General features: G+C 47.1%; 1 protein-coding gene across 1 annotated transcript in view; it reads left to right on the plus strand.

Moving 5' to 3' along the window:
* Positions 1 to 18,345, plus strand: part of PAQR6 (progestin and adipoQ receptor family member 6) — a 54,996-nt gene that overhangs the window by 31,495 nt on the left and 5,156 nt on the right. The window contains exons 3-4 of the mRNA XM_069728815.1: positions 11,167 to 11,294; positions 14,160 to 14,365. Coding sequence (XP_069584916.1) covers positions 11,167 to 11,294; positions 14,160 to 14,365 — 334 coding nt within the window. The remainder of the gene's footprint in view (positions 1 to 11,166; positions 11,295 to 14,159; positions 14,366 to 18,345) is intronic.

The raw sequence follows: 18,345 nt of genomic DNA on the forward strand, positions 1-18,345 counted from the left end.
GCTATAGCACCGGCTTACACGGTGACACAGAGGAAGGTGCACAGGACATAGAAGAGGAGGTCATAGATGACCCAGTTGTTGACCCCGATTGGCAGCCATTGGGGGAACAGGGTGCAGCCGACAGTAGCTCTGAAGCGGAGGAGGAGGAGCCGCAGCAGGCATCACATCGCAACAGGTTCCATCTGGCAGGCCCGTATCTGGCCAAAACGTGTGGCAAAACCAAAAACCGTTGTAGGACAGCATGGCCATCCGGTTAAAGTAGCTCAGTGTGCAATGCCTGAAAAGGTATCCGATAGTAGGAAGAGTGCAGTCTGGCATTTTTTAACCAAGATCCAAATGATCAGTGCAAAGTCATCTGTAAGAAATGCTCAAGGACCTTCAGCAGAGGTCAGAATGTTAAAAGTCTAAATACAAGTTGCAAGCGTAGACATTTAACCACCATGCACTTGCAAGCCTGAACTAACTACCAAACGTCCCTTAACGTTGTTGCACCCTCTCACAATGAAGCTAGTCAGCAACGCTACATCCCTTCCCTCACTGTAAGCCCACCGTTTACCACAACACCTGCAGCAAATGTGGAGGTTTCGTCGCAAGGCCAAAGCAGTCAGGGAATCACCAGGTTCTTGGTAGGAAACGCTGTATGTAGGCCAACAGCAAGAATACCATCACCAACCCTCTCTCAGTCTGCCATGTCCACCGGCACCCCCGCTAGTTCCACCATATGCAGCTCTCCAGTCCAGCTCACCCTACAAGAGACTCTCGTTAGGAAAAGGAAGTACTCATCCTCTCATCCGCGTACACAGGGTTTGAACGCCCACATTGCTAGACTAATCTCGTTAGAGATGATGCCCTACCGGTTAGTTGAAAGCGAAGCTTTCAAAGCCCTGATGGACTACGCTGTACCACGCTACGAGCTACCCAGTTGACACTTCTTTTCGAGAAAAGCCATCCCAGCCCTCCACCAGCATGTAAAAGACCACATTGTCCATGCACACAGGCAATCTGTGAATAGAAAGGTGCACCTGACAACAGATGCATGGACCAGTAGGCATGGCCAGGGGCGTTACGTGTCCATCACAGCACACTGCGTTAATGTGGTGGATGCAGGGTCCACAGGAGACAGCAATATTGGGACAGTTCTGCCTAGCCCACGGTCTAGGAAACAGTTGGCTGTAGGCGTTCGCCCCCCCTCCTCCTCCTCGTCCTCCAGCAGAAGCGAGAGCTCGTCCACAGACCGCAGTCGCACGACCATTCCATCCGCAGCTGCCACTGTTGCACACGAGGTGTCCCATTATGGAACAGCTAGTGGCAAGCGTCAGCAGGCTGTATTGGCAATGAAGTGTTTGGGCGACAACAGACACACCGCGGAAGTTCTGTCTGAGTTCTTCCATCAAGAAACTCAGTCATGGCTGGGCACTGTACATCTTGAGGCAGGCAAGGTAGTGAGTGATAACGGAAGGAATTTTATGGCTGCCATAGCCCTTTGACAACTGAAACACATTCCTTGCCTGGCTCACACCTTAAACCTGGTGGTGCAGTGCTTCCTGAAAAGTTATCCAGGGTTACCCGACCTGCTCCTGAAGGTGCGCAGACTTTGCTCGCACATCCGCCGTTCGCCCGTACACTCCAGCCGTATGCAGAACCATCTGCGATCTTTGAACCTTCCCCAGCATCGCCTAATCATCGACGTTGCAACAAGGTGGAACTCCACACTGCACATGCTTCAGAGACTGTGCGAACAGAGGCGTGCTGTTATGTATTTGTGGGAGGATACACATACACGGGCAGGCAGTTGGATGGCAGACATGGAGTTGTCAGGTGTGCAGTGGTCGAAGCTACAAGACCTCTGTCAAGTCCTTCAGTGTTTTGAGGAATGCACACGGCTGGTTAGTGCAGACAATGCCATAATAAGCATGAGCATCCCCCTAATGCGTCTGCTGATGCAAAGTTTGACGCACATAAAGGAGCAGGCGTCTGCAGCCGAGGACGGGAAGCCAAGATGACAGTCAGCCATTGTCTGGTCAGGGAAGTCTACTGGACGAGGTGGCGGGCGAAGAGGAGGAGGACGAGGAGGATGGTGGGGATGAGTATTTTTTGGATGAGGAAGCTTCTCAGGGGGCAATAGAAACTGGTGGCATTGCAAGGCCAGGTTCAGGGTTTTGAGGGAGGCAAGTGACGTTGATTTGCCCGAAAGTGCTCCTCAACCCAGCACAAGCAGTGAATTGACAAGTGGAACATTGGCCCACATGGTAGATTATGCCTTGCGTATCCTAAAATGGGACCCCCGCATTATAAAAATGATGACGATTACTGGTTGGCCTGCCTCCTGGATCCACGCTATAAGGGGAAACTGCAAAACATCATGCCACATGAGAACCTTGAACAAATATTGGCAACCAAACAAGCAACTCTTGTTGACCGTTTGATTCAGGCATTCCCAGCACACAGCGCCGGTGATGGTTCTCACACGAGCTGCAGGGGGCAACAGGGCAGAGGTGTTAGGCTACGTTCACATTAGCGTTCCGCTAATGTGCGTCGCTGTTGCGTCGGCGACGCAGCGGCGATGCAGCGGCGACGCGCCCCTATGTTTAACATAGGGGACGCGTGCGTTTTTTTGGTTGCGTTTTTCGACACGTGCGTCGTTTCCGACGCTAGCGTCGGACGCAAGAAAATGCAACAAGTTGCATTTTTCGTGCGTCCGATTTTCGTCAAAAAACGACGCACGCGTCGCAAAACGCAGCGTTTTTGCGCGCGTTTTTTGTGCGTCGAGCGTTGCATCGCCGTTGCATCGCCGACGCACCGGCGCGCAACGCTAATGTGAACGTAGCCTTAGAGGTGCACAAATCAGAAGTGGCGTTGGACAGAGGGGTTTTCTGACCAGGTTGTGGAGTGATTTCGCAATGACCGCAGACAGGACAGGTACTGCAGCATCAATTCAAAGTGACAGGAGACAACATTTGTCCAGTATGGTTACTAACTATTTTTCCTCCCCTATCGATGTTCTCCCTCACCCGTCATTCCCATTTGATTACTGGGCATCCAAAATAGACACCTGGCCTGAATTGTCCAAATATGCATTGCAGGAGCTCGCTTGCCCAGCAGCTAGTGTGCTATCAGAAAGAATATTCAGTGCTGCTGGTTCAATACTGACCGAAAAAAGGACTCGTCTGGCTACCCAAAATGTTGATGATCTAACCTTCATTAAAATGAACCACTCATGGATTTCTAATTATTTTGCCCCACCTTTCCCGGCTGACACCTAGCTTTCCTTTAAAAAGGTCTTGCTTTTGGACTGCTCTTACTGAGTGTTCCATTTGCAGCTGCTGTATGTCCAGCATACTACTTGTTTACACCTCCCTAAATGGGCTGACTCCCCCACGTGGCCATGGTCTCGCCACTTGGCGAAAGCACCCGTGAGAGTGCCGTTTGTCTGAAGAGGTGGGTGTGCCCACTTTTGGTCGACGGCACTGGCACTGGGTCCCTCATAGTACAATGAAGTGTCTCTGGCAGTGGTGGCATGCACCCAACGTCAGACACACCGTTGTAACATGAGGGGCCTTGGGCCAGTACCGCCGGGAACGAGAGAGTGGCCCCCACCCCCCAGCTCAAACTGTGCTCTACCACTTGCAAAATTATCTGTCACTGGTCCACCGCTGTTTAGTCTATGCGGTGAAATCCTTCAATGCCTGGCACTGACAATACCAATTTGTTGACATGTATGATGCTACTTAAAATATTCAGTGGCCCTGTCCTACATGTACACCCAGGGCCGGCTCCAGGTTTTTGAGGGCCCCGGGCGAAAGAGTCTCAGTGGGCCCCCCCTTTAACACATACCCCGATTCATGATCGCATATAAACACAGCCATGTAGTATATAACACTGCCCACGTAGTATATAGCAGCCCACGTAGCATATAGCAGCCCACGTAGCATATAGCAGCCCATGTAGTATATAGCACAGCCCACGTAGTATATAGCAGCGCAGCCCACGTAGTATATAGCAGCCCACGTAGTATATAGCAGCGCAGCCCACGTAGTATATAGCAGCGCAGCCGAGCCCACGTAGTATATAGCAGCGCAGCCCACGTAGTATATAGCAGCGCAGCCCACGTAGTATATAGCAGCGCAGCCCACGTAGTATATAGCAGCGCAGCCCACGTAGTATATAGCAGCCCACGTAGTATATAGCAGCGCAGCCCACGTAGTATATAGCAGCGCCACTCACTCAGGCACTGGTAGGACTAGGAGCTTCTCCTGAATCTGCCTCATAACTTCAGCAGCACTGCAGCCAGCCAGGGGCGGAGATCAGAGCAGAGAACGTGCTCTCTCCGCCCACAAACAATGTCACACTGGCTGCCTTCTCTTAACCCCTATGTGTGCCTGCCTGGCTGCACTCACTGAGTGAGAAGATGCTTGTGTCAGAGCTGGCACATAGGGGTTAAGAGAACGCAGCCAGCAGTGACTTTGTGGGCGGAGAGAGCACGTTATCTCCTGCTCTGCTCTCCCAGCTGTATCTATGACGTGAGTGGGCCCCCCTCTCTCCCCAGGGCCCCGGCATTTGCCCGGTGTGCCGGGTGCTGACGCCGGCCCTGTGTACACCAGTAAATACTTTGCGCCACATAACAATGTCTGAAAGTCAGCAGAGGAGCCCACCCCTGTACCTAAGTATGCCACCATTTTTGTTGTTGGTTTTGTTTTTTTGTGAGACATTAACATCTATGTATTATTTTGGAGTACTAACTGTGTCAGACACTCCTTCCAATTGTCCTCCGCAGACCACACCAATGCTGCCTGTGTACCCCTGCAAGATACGGTAATTGAAACTGCATTGAGCCTACTTTTTTATGTTAGGCCTACTAAGTCTGTCTGCGGTCCCTCCTTCCAATAGTCCTCCGTTGACCACACCAATGCTGCCTTTGTACCCCTGCAAGATAATTGAAACTGCATTGAGCCACCTTTTTTTATGTTAGGCCTACTAAGTCTGTCTGAATTCCCTCCTTCCAATAGTCCTCCACTGACCAAACCAATGCTGCCTGTGTACCCCTGGAACCTATTTAAAAGTGCATAGAGCCTACTTTTTTATTTTAGGCCCACTAAGTCTACTGCGGTCGCTCCTTCCAATAGTCCTCCACTGACCACACCAATGCTGCCTTTGTACCCCTGCAAGATAATTGAAACTGCATTGAGCCTACTTTTTTTATGTTAGGCCTACTAAGTCTGTCTACGGTCCCTCCTTCCAATAGTCCTCCACTGACCACACCAATGCTGCCTGTGTACCCCTGCAAGATAATTGAAACTGCATCGAGCCACCTTTTTTTATGTTAGGCCTACTAAGTCTGTCTGCGGTCCCTCCTTCCAATAGTCCTCCGCTGACCACACCAATGCTGCCTTTGTACCCCTGCAAGATAATTGAAACTGCATTGAGCCAACTTTTTTATGTTAGGCCTACTAAGTCTGTCTGCGGTCCCACCTTCCAATAGTCCTCCACTGACCACACCAATGCTGCCTGTGTACCCCTGGAACCTATTTAAAAGTGCATAGAGTCTACTTTTTTTTATTTTAGGCCTACTAAGTCTGTCTGCGGTCCTTCCTTCCAATAGTCCTCCACTGACCACACCAATGCTGCCTTTGTACCCCTGCAAGATAATTGAAACTGCATTGAGCCTACTTTTTTTATTTTAGGCCTACTAAGTCTGTCTGCGGTCCCTCCTTCCAATAGTCCTCCACTGACCACACCAATGCTGCCTGTGTACCCCTGCAAGATAATTGAAACTGCATAGAGCAACCTTTTTTATGTTAGGCCTACTAAGTCTGTCTGCGGTCCCTCCTTCCAATTGTCCTCCACTGACCACACCAATGCTGACCGTGTACCCATGTAAACTTGTTTAATTGTTGTTAATATTACACTGCATTTGGCCTGCTAGTTGGGTTGGGGCCTACTAACGGTGTCTGCCGCTCCTTGCTGTTCTCCTGGTTTCCTGTCCTGAACTTCCATTTTCAGGCTCTCGTTAAGTACTTGTTAATATTACACTGCATTTGGCCTGCTAGTTGGGTTGGGGCCTACTAACGGTGTCTGCCGCTCCTTCCTGTTCTCCTGGTTTCCTGTCCTGAACTTCCATTTTCAGGCTCTCGTTAAGTACTTGTTAATATTACACTGCATTTGGCCTGCAAGTTGGATTGGGGCCTACTAACGGTGTCTGCCGCTCCTTGCTGTTCTCCTCCACTGAACAAAGCAGTGCCGCCTGTTTAATACTGTTACCAATTTTGAACTGCATTTAGACTACTTACTGATTTGGGCCTACTCACTGTGTCAGCCTCTCATTACAGTTGTCCTCCACTGAACAAAGCAATGCCGCCTGTTTAGTCCTGTTACCAATTTTGAACTGCTTTTAGCCTACTTTTGTATTTGGGACTATATTTGTGTTTCCTCCTCATCCTGCCCATTGCCCAGCCAGTGCTAGATGACTCTGCTGGTACATTGACCCAGACCGCTACATTCCCCTTGCACGCTACACAGCCAGATTCTGACCCAGCTGAAAGTCAGGTTCCCCTTCCCGCATACCATAACACCTTACACGGGGACAAAGAGGAAGGTGCAGATGAAAGTGCAGGTTCCTTCATCAGGTGGGGGGCATACTCGTTGGCGACGTCACTGGCACAGGGCCCCTCATAGTACGCAAAAGTGTCGCTGCCGGTGGGAGGCGCCCCGCTGTGCAAACACACCGCCGTACTTTGAGGGGCCCTGTGCCAGTGCCAATGCGAACGAGTGGGCCCCCCCTGCTTGCTCAGGATCACAGCACTTGCAAAGTTGAAATACTTACCTCTCCCTGCTCCACTGTCGTGACGTGGTCCACGTTTCCTGGGCCCACTAAATACTTGACCCAGCCATACCCCCCACAACTTTACCCAAATGACCCCCAATGTCCAATGCCTAACTATTATTATAAGGTAAATTAAGATTGACAAGCTTCAGTACCAAGGATGGATGTTTTTGCCATTAAAATGGGCACTGAAGGTGTTTTCCTGGCCTCCACTCAATGCCGACTATGCTCTCCCATTGACTTGCATTGGGTTTAGTGTTTCGGTCGATCCCCGACTTTTTGCGATAATCGGCCGATTTCACTCGACTCGACTTTTGAGATAGTCGGGTTTCGCGAAACCCGACTCGACCCTAAAAAACTAAAAGTCGCTCAACCCTACTTATGACCATGTGATATTTCAGTTTTTCTTTTTTATTAAATTTGCAAAAAAATCTACATTTCTGTTTTTTTTTCCAGTCAAGATAGGGTGCAGAGTGTACATTAATGTGAAAAAAAAGAACTTTTTTGATTTTACCAAATGGCCGCAATGAAACAAAGAGTGAAAAATGTAAAGGGGTCTGAATACTTTCCAAACCCACTGTATCTGTCTATCTATCTATCTATCTATCTATTACCGATCTATTATCAATCTATCTATCTTTTATATACAGTATAGACCAAAAGTTTGGACACACCTTCTAATTTAAAGATTTTTCTGTATTTTCATGACTATGAAAATTGTACATTCACACTGAAGGCATCAAAACTATGAATTCACACATGTGGAATTATATACTTAAAAAAGTGTGAAACAACTGAAAATATGTCTTATATTCTAGGTTCTTCAAAGTAGCCACCTTTTGTTTTGCTGACTGCTTTGCACACTCTTGGCATTCTCTTGATGAGCTTCAAGAGGTAGTCACCGGAAATGGTCTTCCAACAATCTTGAAGGAGTTTCCAGAGATGCTTAGCACTTGTTGGCCCTTTTTGCCTTCACTCTGCGGTCCAGCTCACCCCAAACCATCTCGATTGGGTTCAGGTATGGTGACTGTGGAGGCCAGGTCATCTGGCGTAGCACCCCATGACTCTCCTTCTTGGTCAAATAGCCCTTACACAGCCTAGAGGTGTGTTTGGGGGCATTGTCCTGTTGAAAAATAAATGATGGTCCAACTAAACGCAAACCGGATGGAATGGCATGCCCTGCAAGATGCTGTGGTAGCCATGCTGGTTCAGTATGCCTTCTATTTTGAATACATCCCCAACAGTGTCACCAGCAAAGTACCCCCACACCATCACACCTCCTCCTCCATGCTTCACGGTGGGAACCAGGCATGTAGAGTCCATCCGTTCACCTTTTCTGCGTCGCACAAAGACACGGTGGTTGGAACCAAAGATCTCAAATTTGGACTCATCAGACCAAAGCACAGATTTCCACTGGTCTAATGTCCATTCCTTGTGTTCTTTAGCACAAACATGTCTCTTCTGCTTGTTGCCTGTCCTTAGCAGTGGTTTCCTAGCAGCTATTTTACTATGAAGGCTTGCTGCACAAAGTCTCCTCTTTACAGTTGTTGTAGAGATGTGTCTGCTGCTAGAACTCTGTGTGGCATTGACCTGGTCTCTAATCTGAGCTGCTGTTAACCTGCGATTTCTGAGGCTGGTGACTCGGATAAACTTATCAAATATGTAAATCCTTATCCTCAGAAGCAGAGGTGACTTTTGGTCTTCCTTTCCTGGGTCGGTCCTCATGTGAGCCAGTTTCTTTGTAGCGCTGGATGGTTTTTGCCACTGCACTTAGGGACACTTTCAAAGTTTGCCCAATTTTTCGGACTGACTGACCTTCATTTCTTAAAGTAATGATGGCCACTCGTTTTTCTTTACTTAGCTGCTTTTTTCTTGCCATAATACAAATTCTAACAGTCTATTCAGTAGGACTATCAGCTGTGTATCCACCAGACTTCTGCACAACACAACTGATGGTCCCAACCCCATTTATAAGGCAAGAAATCCCACTTATTAAACCTGACAGGGCACAACTGTGAAGTGAAAACCATTCCCAGTGACTACCTCTTGATGAAGCTCATCAAGAGAATGCCAAGAGTGTGCAAAGCAGTCAGCAAAGCAAAAGGTGGGTACTTTGAAGAACCTAGAATATAAGACATTTTCAGTTGTTTCACACTTTTTTGTTAAGTATATAATTCCACATGTGTTAATTCATAGTTTTGATGCCTTCAGTGTGAATGTACAATTTTCATAGTCATGAAAATACAGAAAAATCTTTAAATGAGAAGGTGTGTCCAAACTTTTGGTCTGTACTGTATATATACAGTGCCTTTCGAAAGTATTTGGCTCCCTGGAACTTTTCAACCTTTTCCCACATATCATGCTTCAAACATAAAGATACCAAATGTAAATTTTTGGTGAAGAATCAACAACAAGTGGAACACAATTGTGAAGTTGAACGAAATTTATTTATTGGCCATTTTAAATTTTTGTGGAAATTCAAAAACTGAGAAGTGGGGCGTGCAATATTATTTGGCCCCTTTAACTTAATACTTTGTTGCGCCACCTTTTGCTGCGATTACAGCTACAAGTCACTTGGGGTATGTCTCTATCAGATTTGTACATCGAGAGACTGAAATTCTTGCCCATTCTTCCTTGACAAACAGCTTGAGCTCAGTGAGGTTTGATGGAGATTGTTTGTGAACAGCAGTTTTCAGCTCTTTCCACAGATTCTCGATTGGATTGAGGTCTGGACTTTGACTTGGCCATTCTAACACCTGGATACGTTTATCTGTGAACCATTCCATTGTAGATTTTGCTTTATGTTTGGGATCATTGTCTTGTTGGAAGACAAATCTCCGTCCCAGTCTCAGGTCTTTTGCAGACTCCAACAGGTTTTATTCAAAAATGATCCAGTATTTGGCTCCATCCATCTTCCCATCAATCAACCATCTTCCCTGTCCCTGCTGAAGAAAAGGAGGCCCAAACCATGTTGCTGCCACCATCATGTTTGACAGTGGGGATGATGTGTTCAGGGTGATAAGCTGTGTTGCCTTCACGCCAAACATATCATTTCGCATTGTTGCCAAAAAGTTCGATTTTGGTTTCATCTGACCCGAGCACCTTCTTCCACATGTTTGGTGTGTCTTCCAGGTGGCTTGTTGCAAACTTTAAGTGGCACTTTTTATGGATATCTTTGAGAAATGGCCTTCTCCTTGCCACTTTTCCATAAAGGCCAGATTTGTGCAGTGTATGACTGATTGTTGTCCTATGGACAAACTGTCCCACCTCAGCTGTAGATCTCTGCAGTTCATCCAGTGTGATCATGGGCCTCTTGGCTGCATCTCTGATCAGTCTTCTCCTTGCTTGAGATGAAAGTTTAGAGGGACGGCCGGGTCTTGGTAGATTTGCAGTGGTATGATACTCCTTCCATTTCAATATGATCGCTTGCACAGTGCTCCTTGGGATGTTTAAAGTTTTGGAAATCATTTTGTAGCCAAATCCGGCTTTAAACTTCTCCACAACAGTATCACGGGCCTGCCTGTTGTGTTCCTTGGTCTTCATGATGCCCTCTGGGCATCAAACAGAACCCTGAGACTATCACAGAGCAGGTGCATTTATATGGAGACTTGATTACACACAGGTGGATTATATTTATCATCATTAGGCATTTAGGACAACATTGGATCATTCAGAGATCCACAATGAACTTCTGGAGTGAGTTTGCTGCACTGAAAGTAAAGGGGCCGAATAACATTGCACGCCCCACTTTTCAGTTTTGGAATTTCCACAAAAATTTAAAATAACCAAAAAATTTCGTTCAACTTCACAATTGTGTTCCACATGTGTACCATATTTACATTTGGTATCTTTATGATTGAAGCATGATATGTGGGAAAAGGTTGAAAAGTTCCAGGGAGCCGAATACTTTCGCGAGGCACTGTGTGTATATATATATATATATATATATATATATATATATATATATATATATATATATATATGTATTGAAAAATATTTCCTTGGAAAACGATGTGTAACTGACAGAGAATTACTCTATGTAACATCTCACGTTAAGATCGCATTGCATTCGGATGTAAATTGGATTGTACTCGCATAATAAAAACGCATTACACTCGTCCGCTTATTGTTACTCTTGCCATACTAATACTCCAATCACACCCAGAGTTGCACTATATCTAATACTCCAGTAACATCCAGAGCTGCATAATATATAATACTCCAGTCACCCACAGAGCTACACTATATCTAATACTGCAGTCGGAGGTGGATGAGGGACAGCGACGCTCTGCAGGTCTCCCCAGGTGTAATCATATGCAGGATTTATCACTGTCCTCCCATGTCAGGTGTTCTGGGAGGACGGGATCATTTCTGGGTACCGGCACCCGAAGAGTTCTGCTTTAGACTGTCTGCTGAGCTCGTTCCAGATGACCAACGAGACCATCAATATCTGGACCCACTTCTTGCCGACATGGTGAGTAACCCTGTGTTATACTGACTACTGAGCCCTGTATCTAATCCTGTGTGATACTGGCTGCTGAGCAGTGTATCTAATCCTGTGTGATACTGGCTGCTGAGTGCTGTATCTAATCCTTTGTAATACTGTTTGCTGAGCCCTGTATCTAATCCTGTGTGATACTGCCTGCTGAGCCGTGTATCTAATCCTATGTGATACTGACTGCTGAGCCATGTATCTAATCCTGTGTGATACTGGCTGCTGAGCTCTGTATCTAATCCTGTGTGATACTGGCTGCTGAGTGCTGTATCTAATCCTTTGTAATACTGTTTGCTGAGCCCTGTATCTAATCCTGTGTGATACTGCCTGCTGAGCCGTGTATCTAATCCTATGTGATACTGACTGCTGAGCCATGTATCTTATCCTGTGTGATACTGGCTGCTGAGCTCTCTATCAAATCCTGTGTGATACTGGCTGCTGAGCCGTGTATCTAATCCTGTGTGATACTGGTTGCTGAGCCGTGTATCTAATCCTGTGTGATGCTGTCTGCTGAGCTGCATTTCTAATCCTGTGTGATACAGTCTGCTGAGTCCTGTATCTAATTCTGAGTGATACTGGCTGCTGAGCCGTGTATCCAATCCTGTGTGATACTGGCTGCTGGGCCCTGTATCTAATCCTGAGATCCTGAGTGATGCTGGCTGCTGATCCCTGTATCTAATCCTGTGTGATACTGGCTGCTGAGCTGTGTATCTAATCCTGTGTGATACCGGCTGCTGAGCCGTGTATCTAATCCTGTGTGACACTGGCTGCTGAGCCGTGGATTTAATCATGTGTGATACTGGCTGTTGAGCTCTGTATCTAATCCTGTGTGATACTGGCTGCTGAGCCCTGTATCTAATCCTGCGTGATACTGGCTGCTGAGCTGTGTATCTAATCCTGTGTGATACTGGCTGCTGAGCCGTGTATCTAATGTTCTGTGATACTGGATGCTGAGCCCTGTATCTAATTCTGTTTGATACTGGCTGCTGACCCCTGTATCTAATCCTGTGTGATGCTGGCTGTTGAGTTCTGTATCTTATCCTGTGTGATACTGTCTGCTGAGCCCTGTATCCAGTCCTGTGTGATACTGGCTGCTGAGCCCTGTATCTTATCCTGTGTGATACTGGCTGCTGAGCCGTGTATCTAATCCTCTGTGATACTGGCTGCTGAGCCCTGTATCTAATCCTGTGTAATACTGGCTGCTGAGCCCTGTATCTAATCCTGTGTGATACTGGCTGCTGAGCCCTGTATCTAATCCTGTGTGATACTGGCTGCTGAGCCCGGCATCTAATCCTGTGTGATATTGGCTGCTGAGCCGTGTATCTAATCCTGTGTGATACTGGCTGCTGAGCCATGTATCTAATCCTTTGTGATACTTGCTGTTGAGCTCTGTATCTAATCCTGTGTGATACTGGCTGCTGAACCCTGTATCTAATCCTGCCTGACACTGGGTGCTGAGCCCTGTATCTAATCCTGTCTGACACTGGGTGCTGAGCCCTGTATCTAATCCTGTGTGATACTGGCTGCTGAGCCCTGCATCTAATCCTGTGTGATACTGTCTGCTGAGCCGTGTATCTAATCCTATCCTGTGTGATACTGTCTGCTGAGCCGTGTATCTAATCCTATCCTGTGTGATACTGTCTGCTGAGCCGTGTATCTAATCCTATCCTGTGTGATACTGTCTGCTGAGCCGTGTATCTAATCCTATCCTGTGTGATACTGTCTGCTGAGCCGTGTATCTAATCCTATCCTGTGTGATACTGTCTGCTGAGCCGTGTATCTAATCCTATCCTGTGTGATACTGTCTGCTGAGCCGTGTATCTAATCCTATCCTGTGTGATACTGTCTGCTGAGCCGTGTATCTAATCCTATCCTGTGTGATACTGTCTGCTGAGCTGTGTATCTAATCCTATCCTGTGTGATACTGTCTGCTGAGCCGTGTATCTAATCCTATCCTGTGTGATACTGTCTGCTGAGCTGTGTATCTAATCCTATCCTGTGTGATACTGTCTGCTGAGCCGTGTATCTAATCCTATCCTGTGTGATACTGTCTGCTGAGCCGTGTATCTAATCCTATCCTGTGTGATACTGTCTGCTGAGCTGTGTATCTAATCCTATCCTGTGTGATACTGTCTGCTGAGCCGTGTATCTAATCCTATCCTGTGTGATACTGTCTGCTGAGCCGTGTATCTAATCCTATCCTGTGTGATACTGTCTGCTGAGCCGTGTATCTAATCCTATCCTGTGTGATACTGTCTGCTGAGCTGTGTATCTAATCCTATCCTGTGTGATACTGTCTGCTGAGCCGTGTATCTAATCCTATCCTGTGTGATACTGTCTGCTGAGCCGTGTATCTAATCCTATCCTGTGTGATACTGTCTGCTGAGCTGTGTATCTAATCCTATCCTGTGTGATACTGTCTGCTGAGCCGTGTATCTAATCCTATCCTGTGTGATACTGTCTGCTGAGCTGTGTATCTAATCCTATCCTGTGTGATACTGTCTGCTGAGCCGTGTATCTAATCCTATCCTGTGTGATACTGTCTGCTGAGCCGTGTATCTAATCCTATCCTGTGTGATACTGTCTGCTGAGCTGTGTATCTAATCCTATCCTGTGTGATACTGTCTGCTGAGCCGTGTATCTAATCCTATCCTGTGTGATACTGTCTGCTGAGCCGTGTATCTAATCCTATCCTGTGTGATACTGTCTGCTAAGCCGTGTATCTAATCCTATCCTGTGTGATATTGACTGCTAAGCTGTGTATTTAACCCTGTGTGATACTGGTGGCTGAGCTGTATCTAATCTCAGCAGTGTAGTACTCAGTAGCCTCTCCTCTCTCCGCAGGTATTTCCTCTGGAGGTTTCTGCTTCTCTCTCACTCTCTGGACTTTTGGGGGGAGCCGTACAACTGGCCACTCCTGGTATACATGCTGCTCGTCTGTCTCTACCCCTTCACCTCCAGTGTGGCGCACACATTCAGCAGCATGTCCGCCCGCGCACGCCACATCTGCTATTTCCTGGACTATGGAGCCCTGAGCCTCTACAGCCTGGGTATATTCTATATTGTATCTATATACTGTGTATCCTATGTGTACTGTGCTGTACCTCTACATAATGAGTGTACAGTGGATACGGAAAGTATTCAGTTTACATTTTTCACTTTTTGTTTCATTGCAGCCATTTGGTAAATTCAAAAAAGTTCATTTTTTCCTCATTAATGTACACTCTGCACCCCATCTTGACTGAAAAAAAAATACAGAAATGTAGAAATCTTTGCAAATTTATTAAGAAAGAAAACCTGAAATATCACATGGTCATAAGTATTCAAGATCCTTTGCTCAATATTGAGTAGAAGCACCCTTTGAGCTAGTACAGCCAAGGCCACCATAAGGGCATTACTACCCTTACTGCTGTGTGGGGCCCGGTGAGCAGCAGTACAGAAGGGGGCCTGCAGGTCCATGGCCCCGCTCCTGTGTTTCTACTCATAGTGGCCCCAAGTGGTGGCAGTCCTGCGGCTCACACATCAGCGCACACGCCTTGGCCGAGAGCTGTTCACGACCGTCTAACCTTGACAGCTGCGCATCTTCTGCTCCCTCCATGTTCTTTGTACTTCCTGGTCCGGTGTTGCGCGTGTGCGATGATGTCATCGCGCATGCACCGACATGTACAGGACGCTGGAAGCAGAGCTGCGCTGCTGGGGAGCGACTGTGAGGTAAGTATGAAAAACTTTTTTGTTTTCTTAGAAAATGAATTCAGTGGGTGAGGGGGTGAGTGTGACTGTAAGTGATGAAGCAGGGATTGTAAGGGGGACTGCACATGATGGAGTTTGGGGGTTAAAGGAGACTGCACGTGAGGAAGTGGGGGGAGTGGGGCTATACATGATGGAGTGGGGTTACACATTATGAAGTAAGGGGAACTGCAGTGCACATGATAAAGAGGGAGTGGGGCAGCACATGAAGTGGGGGTAAGGGGGACTTGCACATGATGAAGTGGGAGGAGAGGGGGCTGCAAATTATGAAATGGGGTAAGGGGGACTGCACATGATAAAGTGGTGGGAGAGGGGGCTGCACAGGATGAAATGGGGGTAAGGGAGACTGCACATGATAAAGGGGGTAAGGAGGACTGCACATGATGAAGTTGGGGAAGGGGACTGCACATGATGAAGTGTGTCTGAGGGGAGACTGCACATGATGAAATGAAAGGGGAATAGAGGACTGCAAATAATAAAGGGGAGGGGACGGGGACTGCAAATGATTAATTCAGTGTGAGGGACGGGGGACATCAATTTAATTGAAGGTGGGGGTGGGGAGGGCAAATGATCTAGGGGAAGAACAAATAATGAGTTTTGAGGGTGGGGGAGTAAATGATGCACTGAATGTGGGGTAGAGCAGTTGATAACTAATAGAGGGTGGAGGAGAGAAGACATGACAATGAATTGGGATGGGAGGGGCATGTAAATATAATGAATCAGGGTTAGGGTTAGAGCAGGAGGTACATTTATATATTGATTTGGGGTACCCCTCTGTATTCAGATGTGTATTGTAGAAGACAAGGAAAAAGTGGGAAATGTGCTCTGGAAGCCGTGCTCTAGGTAACTGTTATTTTATGCAGAGACGAGTCCTGGCTGGAAGAAATGATGGCGGTCCGTGCTTGATGAAAAGGAAATGCAAAGATGAAGGACTTCAGCTAGAGACGTCACTGGTGAGTCAGTGTGTTACCTGTACACTGACACTGTACACTGTGTACTATATACAGAGCTCCTGTGTATAATGTCACTGGTGATCACTGTATTATATGTACATTGACTTTATATACAGAGGTCCTGTGTATGTCACTGGTGATCACTGTATTACCTGTACACTGACGCTATATACAGAACTCCTTGAGTATAGCCATGAGTCTTCTTGGGAATGATGCAACAAGTTTTTCACACCTGGATTTGGGGATCCTCTGCCTTTCTTCCTTGCAGATCCCCTCCAGTTCCGTCAGGTTGGATGGTGAATGTTGGTGGACAGCCATTTTCAGGACTCTCCAGAGATGCTCAAGTGGGATTAGGTAAGGGCTCTGGCTGGGCCAGTCAAGAATGGTCACAGAGTTGTTCTGAAGCCACTCCTTTGTTATTTTAGCTGTGTGCTTAGGGTCATTGTTTTGTTGGAAGGTGAACCTTCGGCCAAGTCTGAGGTCCAGAGCACTCTGGAAGAGGTTTTCATCCAGGATATCTCTGTACTTGGCCGCATTCAGGTTTCCTTCAATGGCAACCAGTCGTCCTGTTCCTGCAGCTGAAAAACACCCCCATAGCATAATGCTGCCACCACCATGTTTCACTGTTGGGATTGTTTTGGGCAGGTGATGAGCAGTGCCTGGTTTTCTCCACACAAACCGCTTAGAATTATCATTAAAAAGGTCTATCTTCGTCTCATCAGACCAGAGAATCTTATTTCTCATAGTCTGGGAGTCCTTCATGTGGTTTTTAGCAAACTCTATGCGGGGTTTCATATGCTCTGCCACAACGATCTTGGGGTTCTTCTTTACCTCTCTCACCAAGGCTCTTCTCCCACGATTGGTCAGCTTTGCTGGACCGCCAGGTCTAGGAAGACTTCTGGTGGTCCCAAACTTCTTCCATTTAAGGATTATGGAGGCCACTGTGTTGAGTACTGCAGAAATTATGTTGTAACCTTGGCCAGATCTGTGTGTTGCCACAGTTCTGTTTCTGAGCTCCTTGGCCGCTCCCATGACCTCATGATTCTCATTTGGTCTGACATGCACTGTCAGGTGTGAGGTCTTATATAGACAGGTGTGGGCCTTTCCAAATCAAGTCCTATCAGTTTAATTAAACACAGCTGGCCTCCAATGAAGGAGTAGAAACATCTCAAGGAGGATCACAAGGGAATGGACAGCATGTGACTTAAATATGCGTGTCTGAGCAAAGGGTCTGAATACTTATGACCATGTGATATTTCAGTTTTTATTTTTTAATAAGTATTCAAAAATGTCTACATTTCTTTTTTTTCAGTCAAGATGGGGTGCAGAGTGTACATTAATGGGAAAAAATGAACTTTTTTGAATTCACCAAATGGCTGCAATGAAACAGAGTGAAAAATGTAAAGGGGTCTGAATACTTTCCATATCCACTGTATGCTGTTCTGTACCTCTATATACTGAGCATATGTTGTGCTGTATCTCTATATACTGAGCGTATGCTGTTATACCTCTATATACTGAGCAAGCGTATGCTGTTGTACCTCCATATTTTGAGTGTATGCTGTGCTGTATCTCTATATACTGAGTGTATGCTGTGCTCTACCTCTATATACTGAGTGTATGCTGCGCAGTACCTCTATATACTGAGCGTATACTGCCCAGTACCTCTATATACTGAGTGTATGCTGCGCTGTGCCTCTATATACTGAGCGTATGCTGTGTTGTACCTCTATATACTGAGCGTATGCTGTGCTGTACCTCTATATAGTTGGAGCGCCCCCAGACACAGGGCCACGGGTTACTCGGTACCGGTCCTCTCTGGCTCAGTTCTAGGGTTGTCACGGTGGCTGGACCCGGTCCATGACCCTGCTAAGGGGCGCCCAATGAAAGGGTAGTGAAAGTTGTTAGGTGTTTGTGACGCCACCTGTGGTGTTCGGTCAGGGTGACCGACGCCGCTTGGGGTCCGCTGGGGTGATGTGATGGCAGCTAGATGGTATACCTTCCCATGGGTGAAGTGAATCCCCAGGGCTTCCCAGTGGTGTAGCTGGCGATGGTGTGAGGCGCAGTTAATAACGAGGACACAGGGTTGCAGTCTCTTTACCTCTTCACTGGTGACTTCAGGATCCTCAATCCGGAGCACTGTTAACAGGGCTGTCTGAGAACGGCCGGTCCGAAGGCACATCCAGAGTTCCCTTTGCAGGTGGAAATCAGTGCCTACCACTAGCGCCTGTGTGTTATAGTCCTTCCCTGCTGAGCATTCGGGATAGTCCTCACAACTGTCGTTTCTGTTCTGATGTTCTGCTTCGTCCCCCAGTTCGTTATGGCTAGGA

The sequence above is a fragment of the Ranitomeya imitator genome, chromosome 1 (assembly GCF_032444005.1).
Source record: "Ranitomeya imitator isolate aRanImi1 chromosome 1, aRanImi1.pri, whole genome shotgun sequence".
Taxonomy (NCBI): Eukaryota; Metazoa; Chordata; class Amphibia; order Anura; family Dendrobatidae; genus Ranitomeya; species Ranitomeya imitator.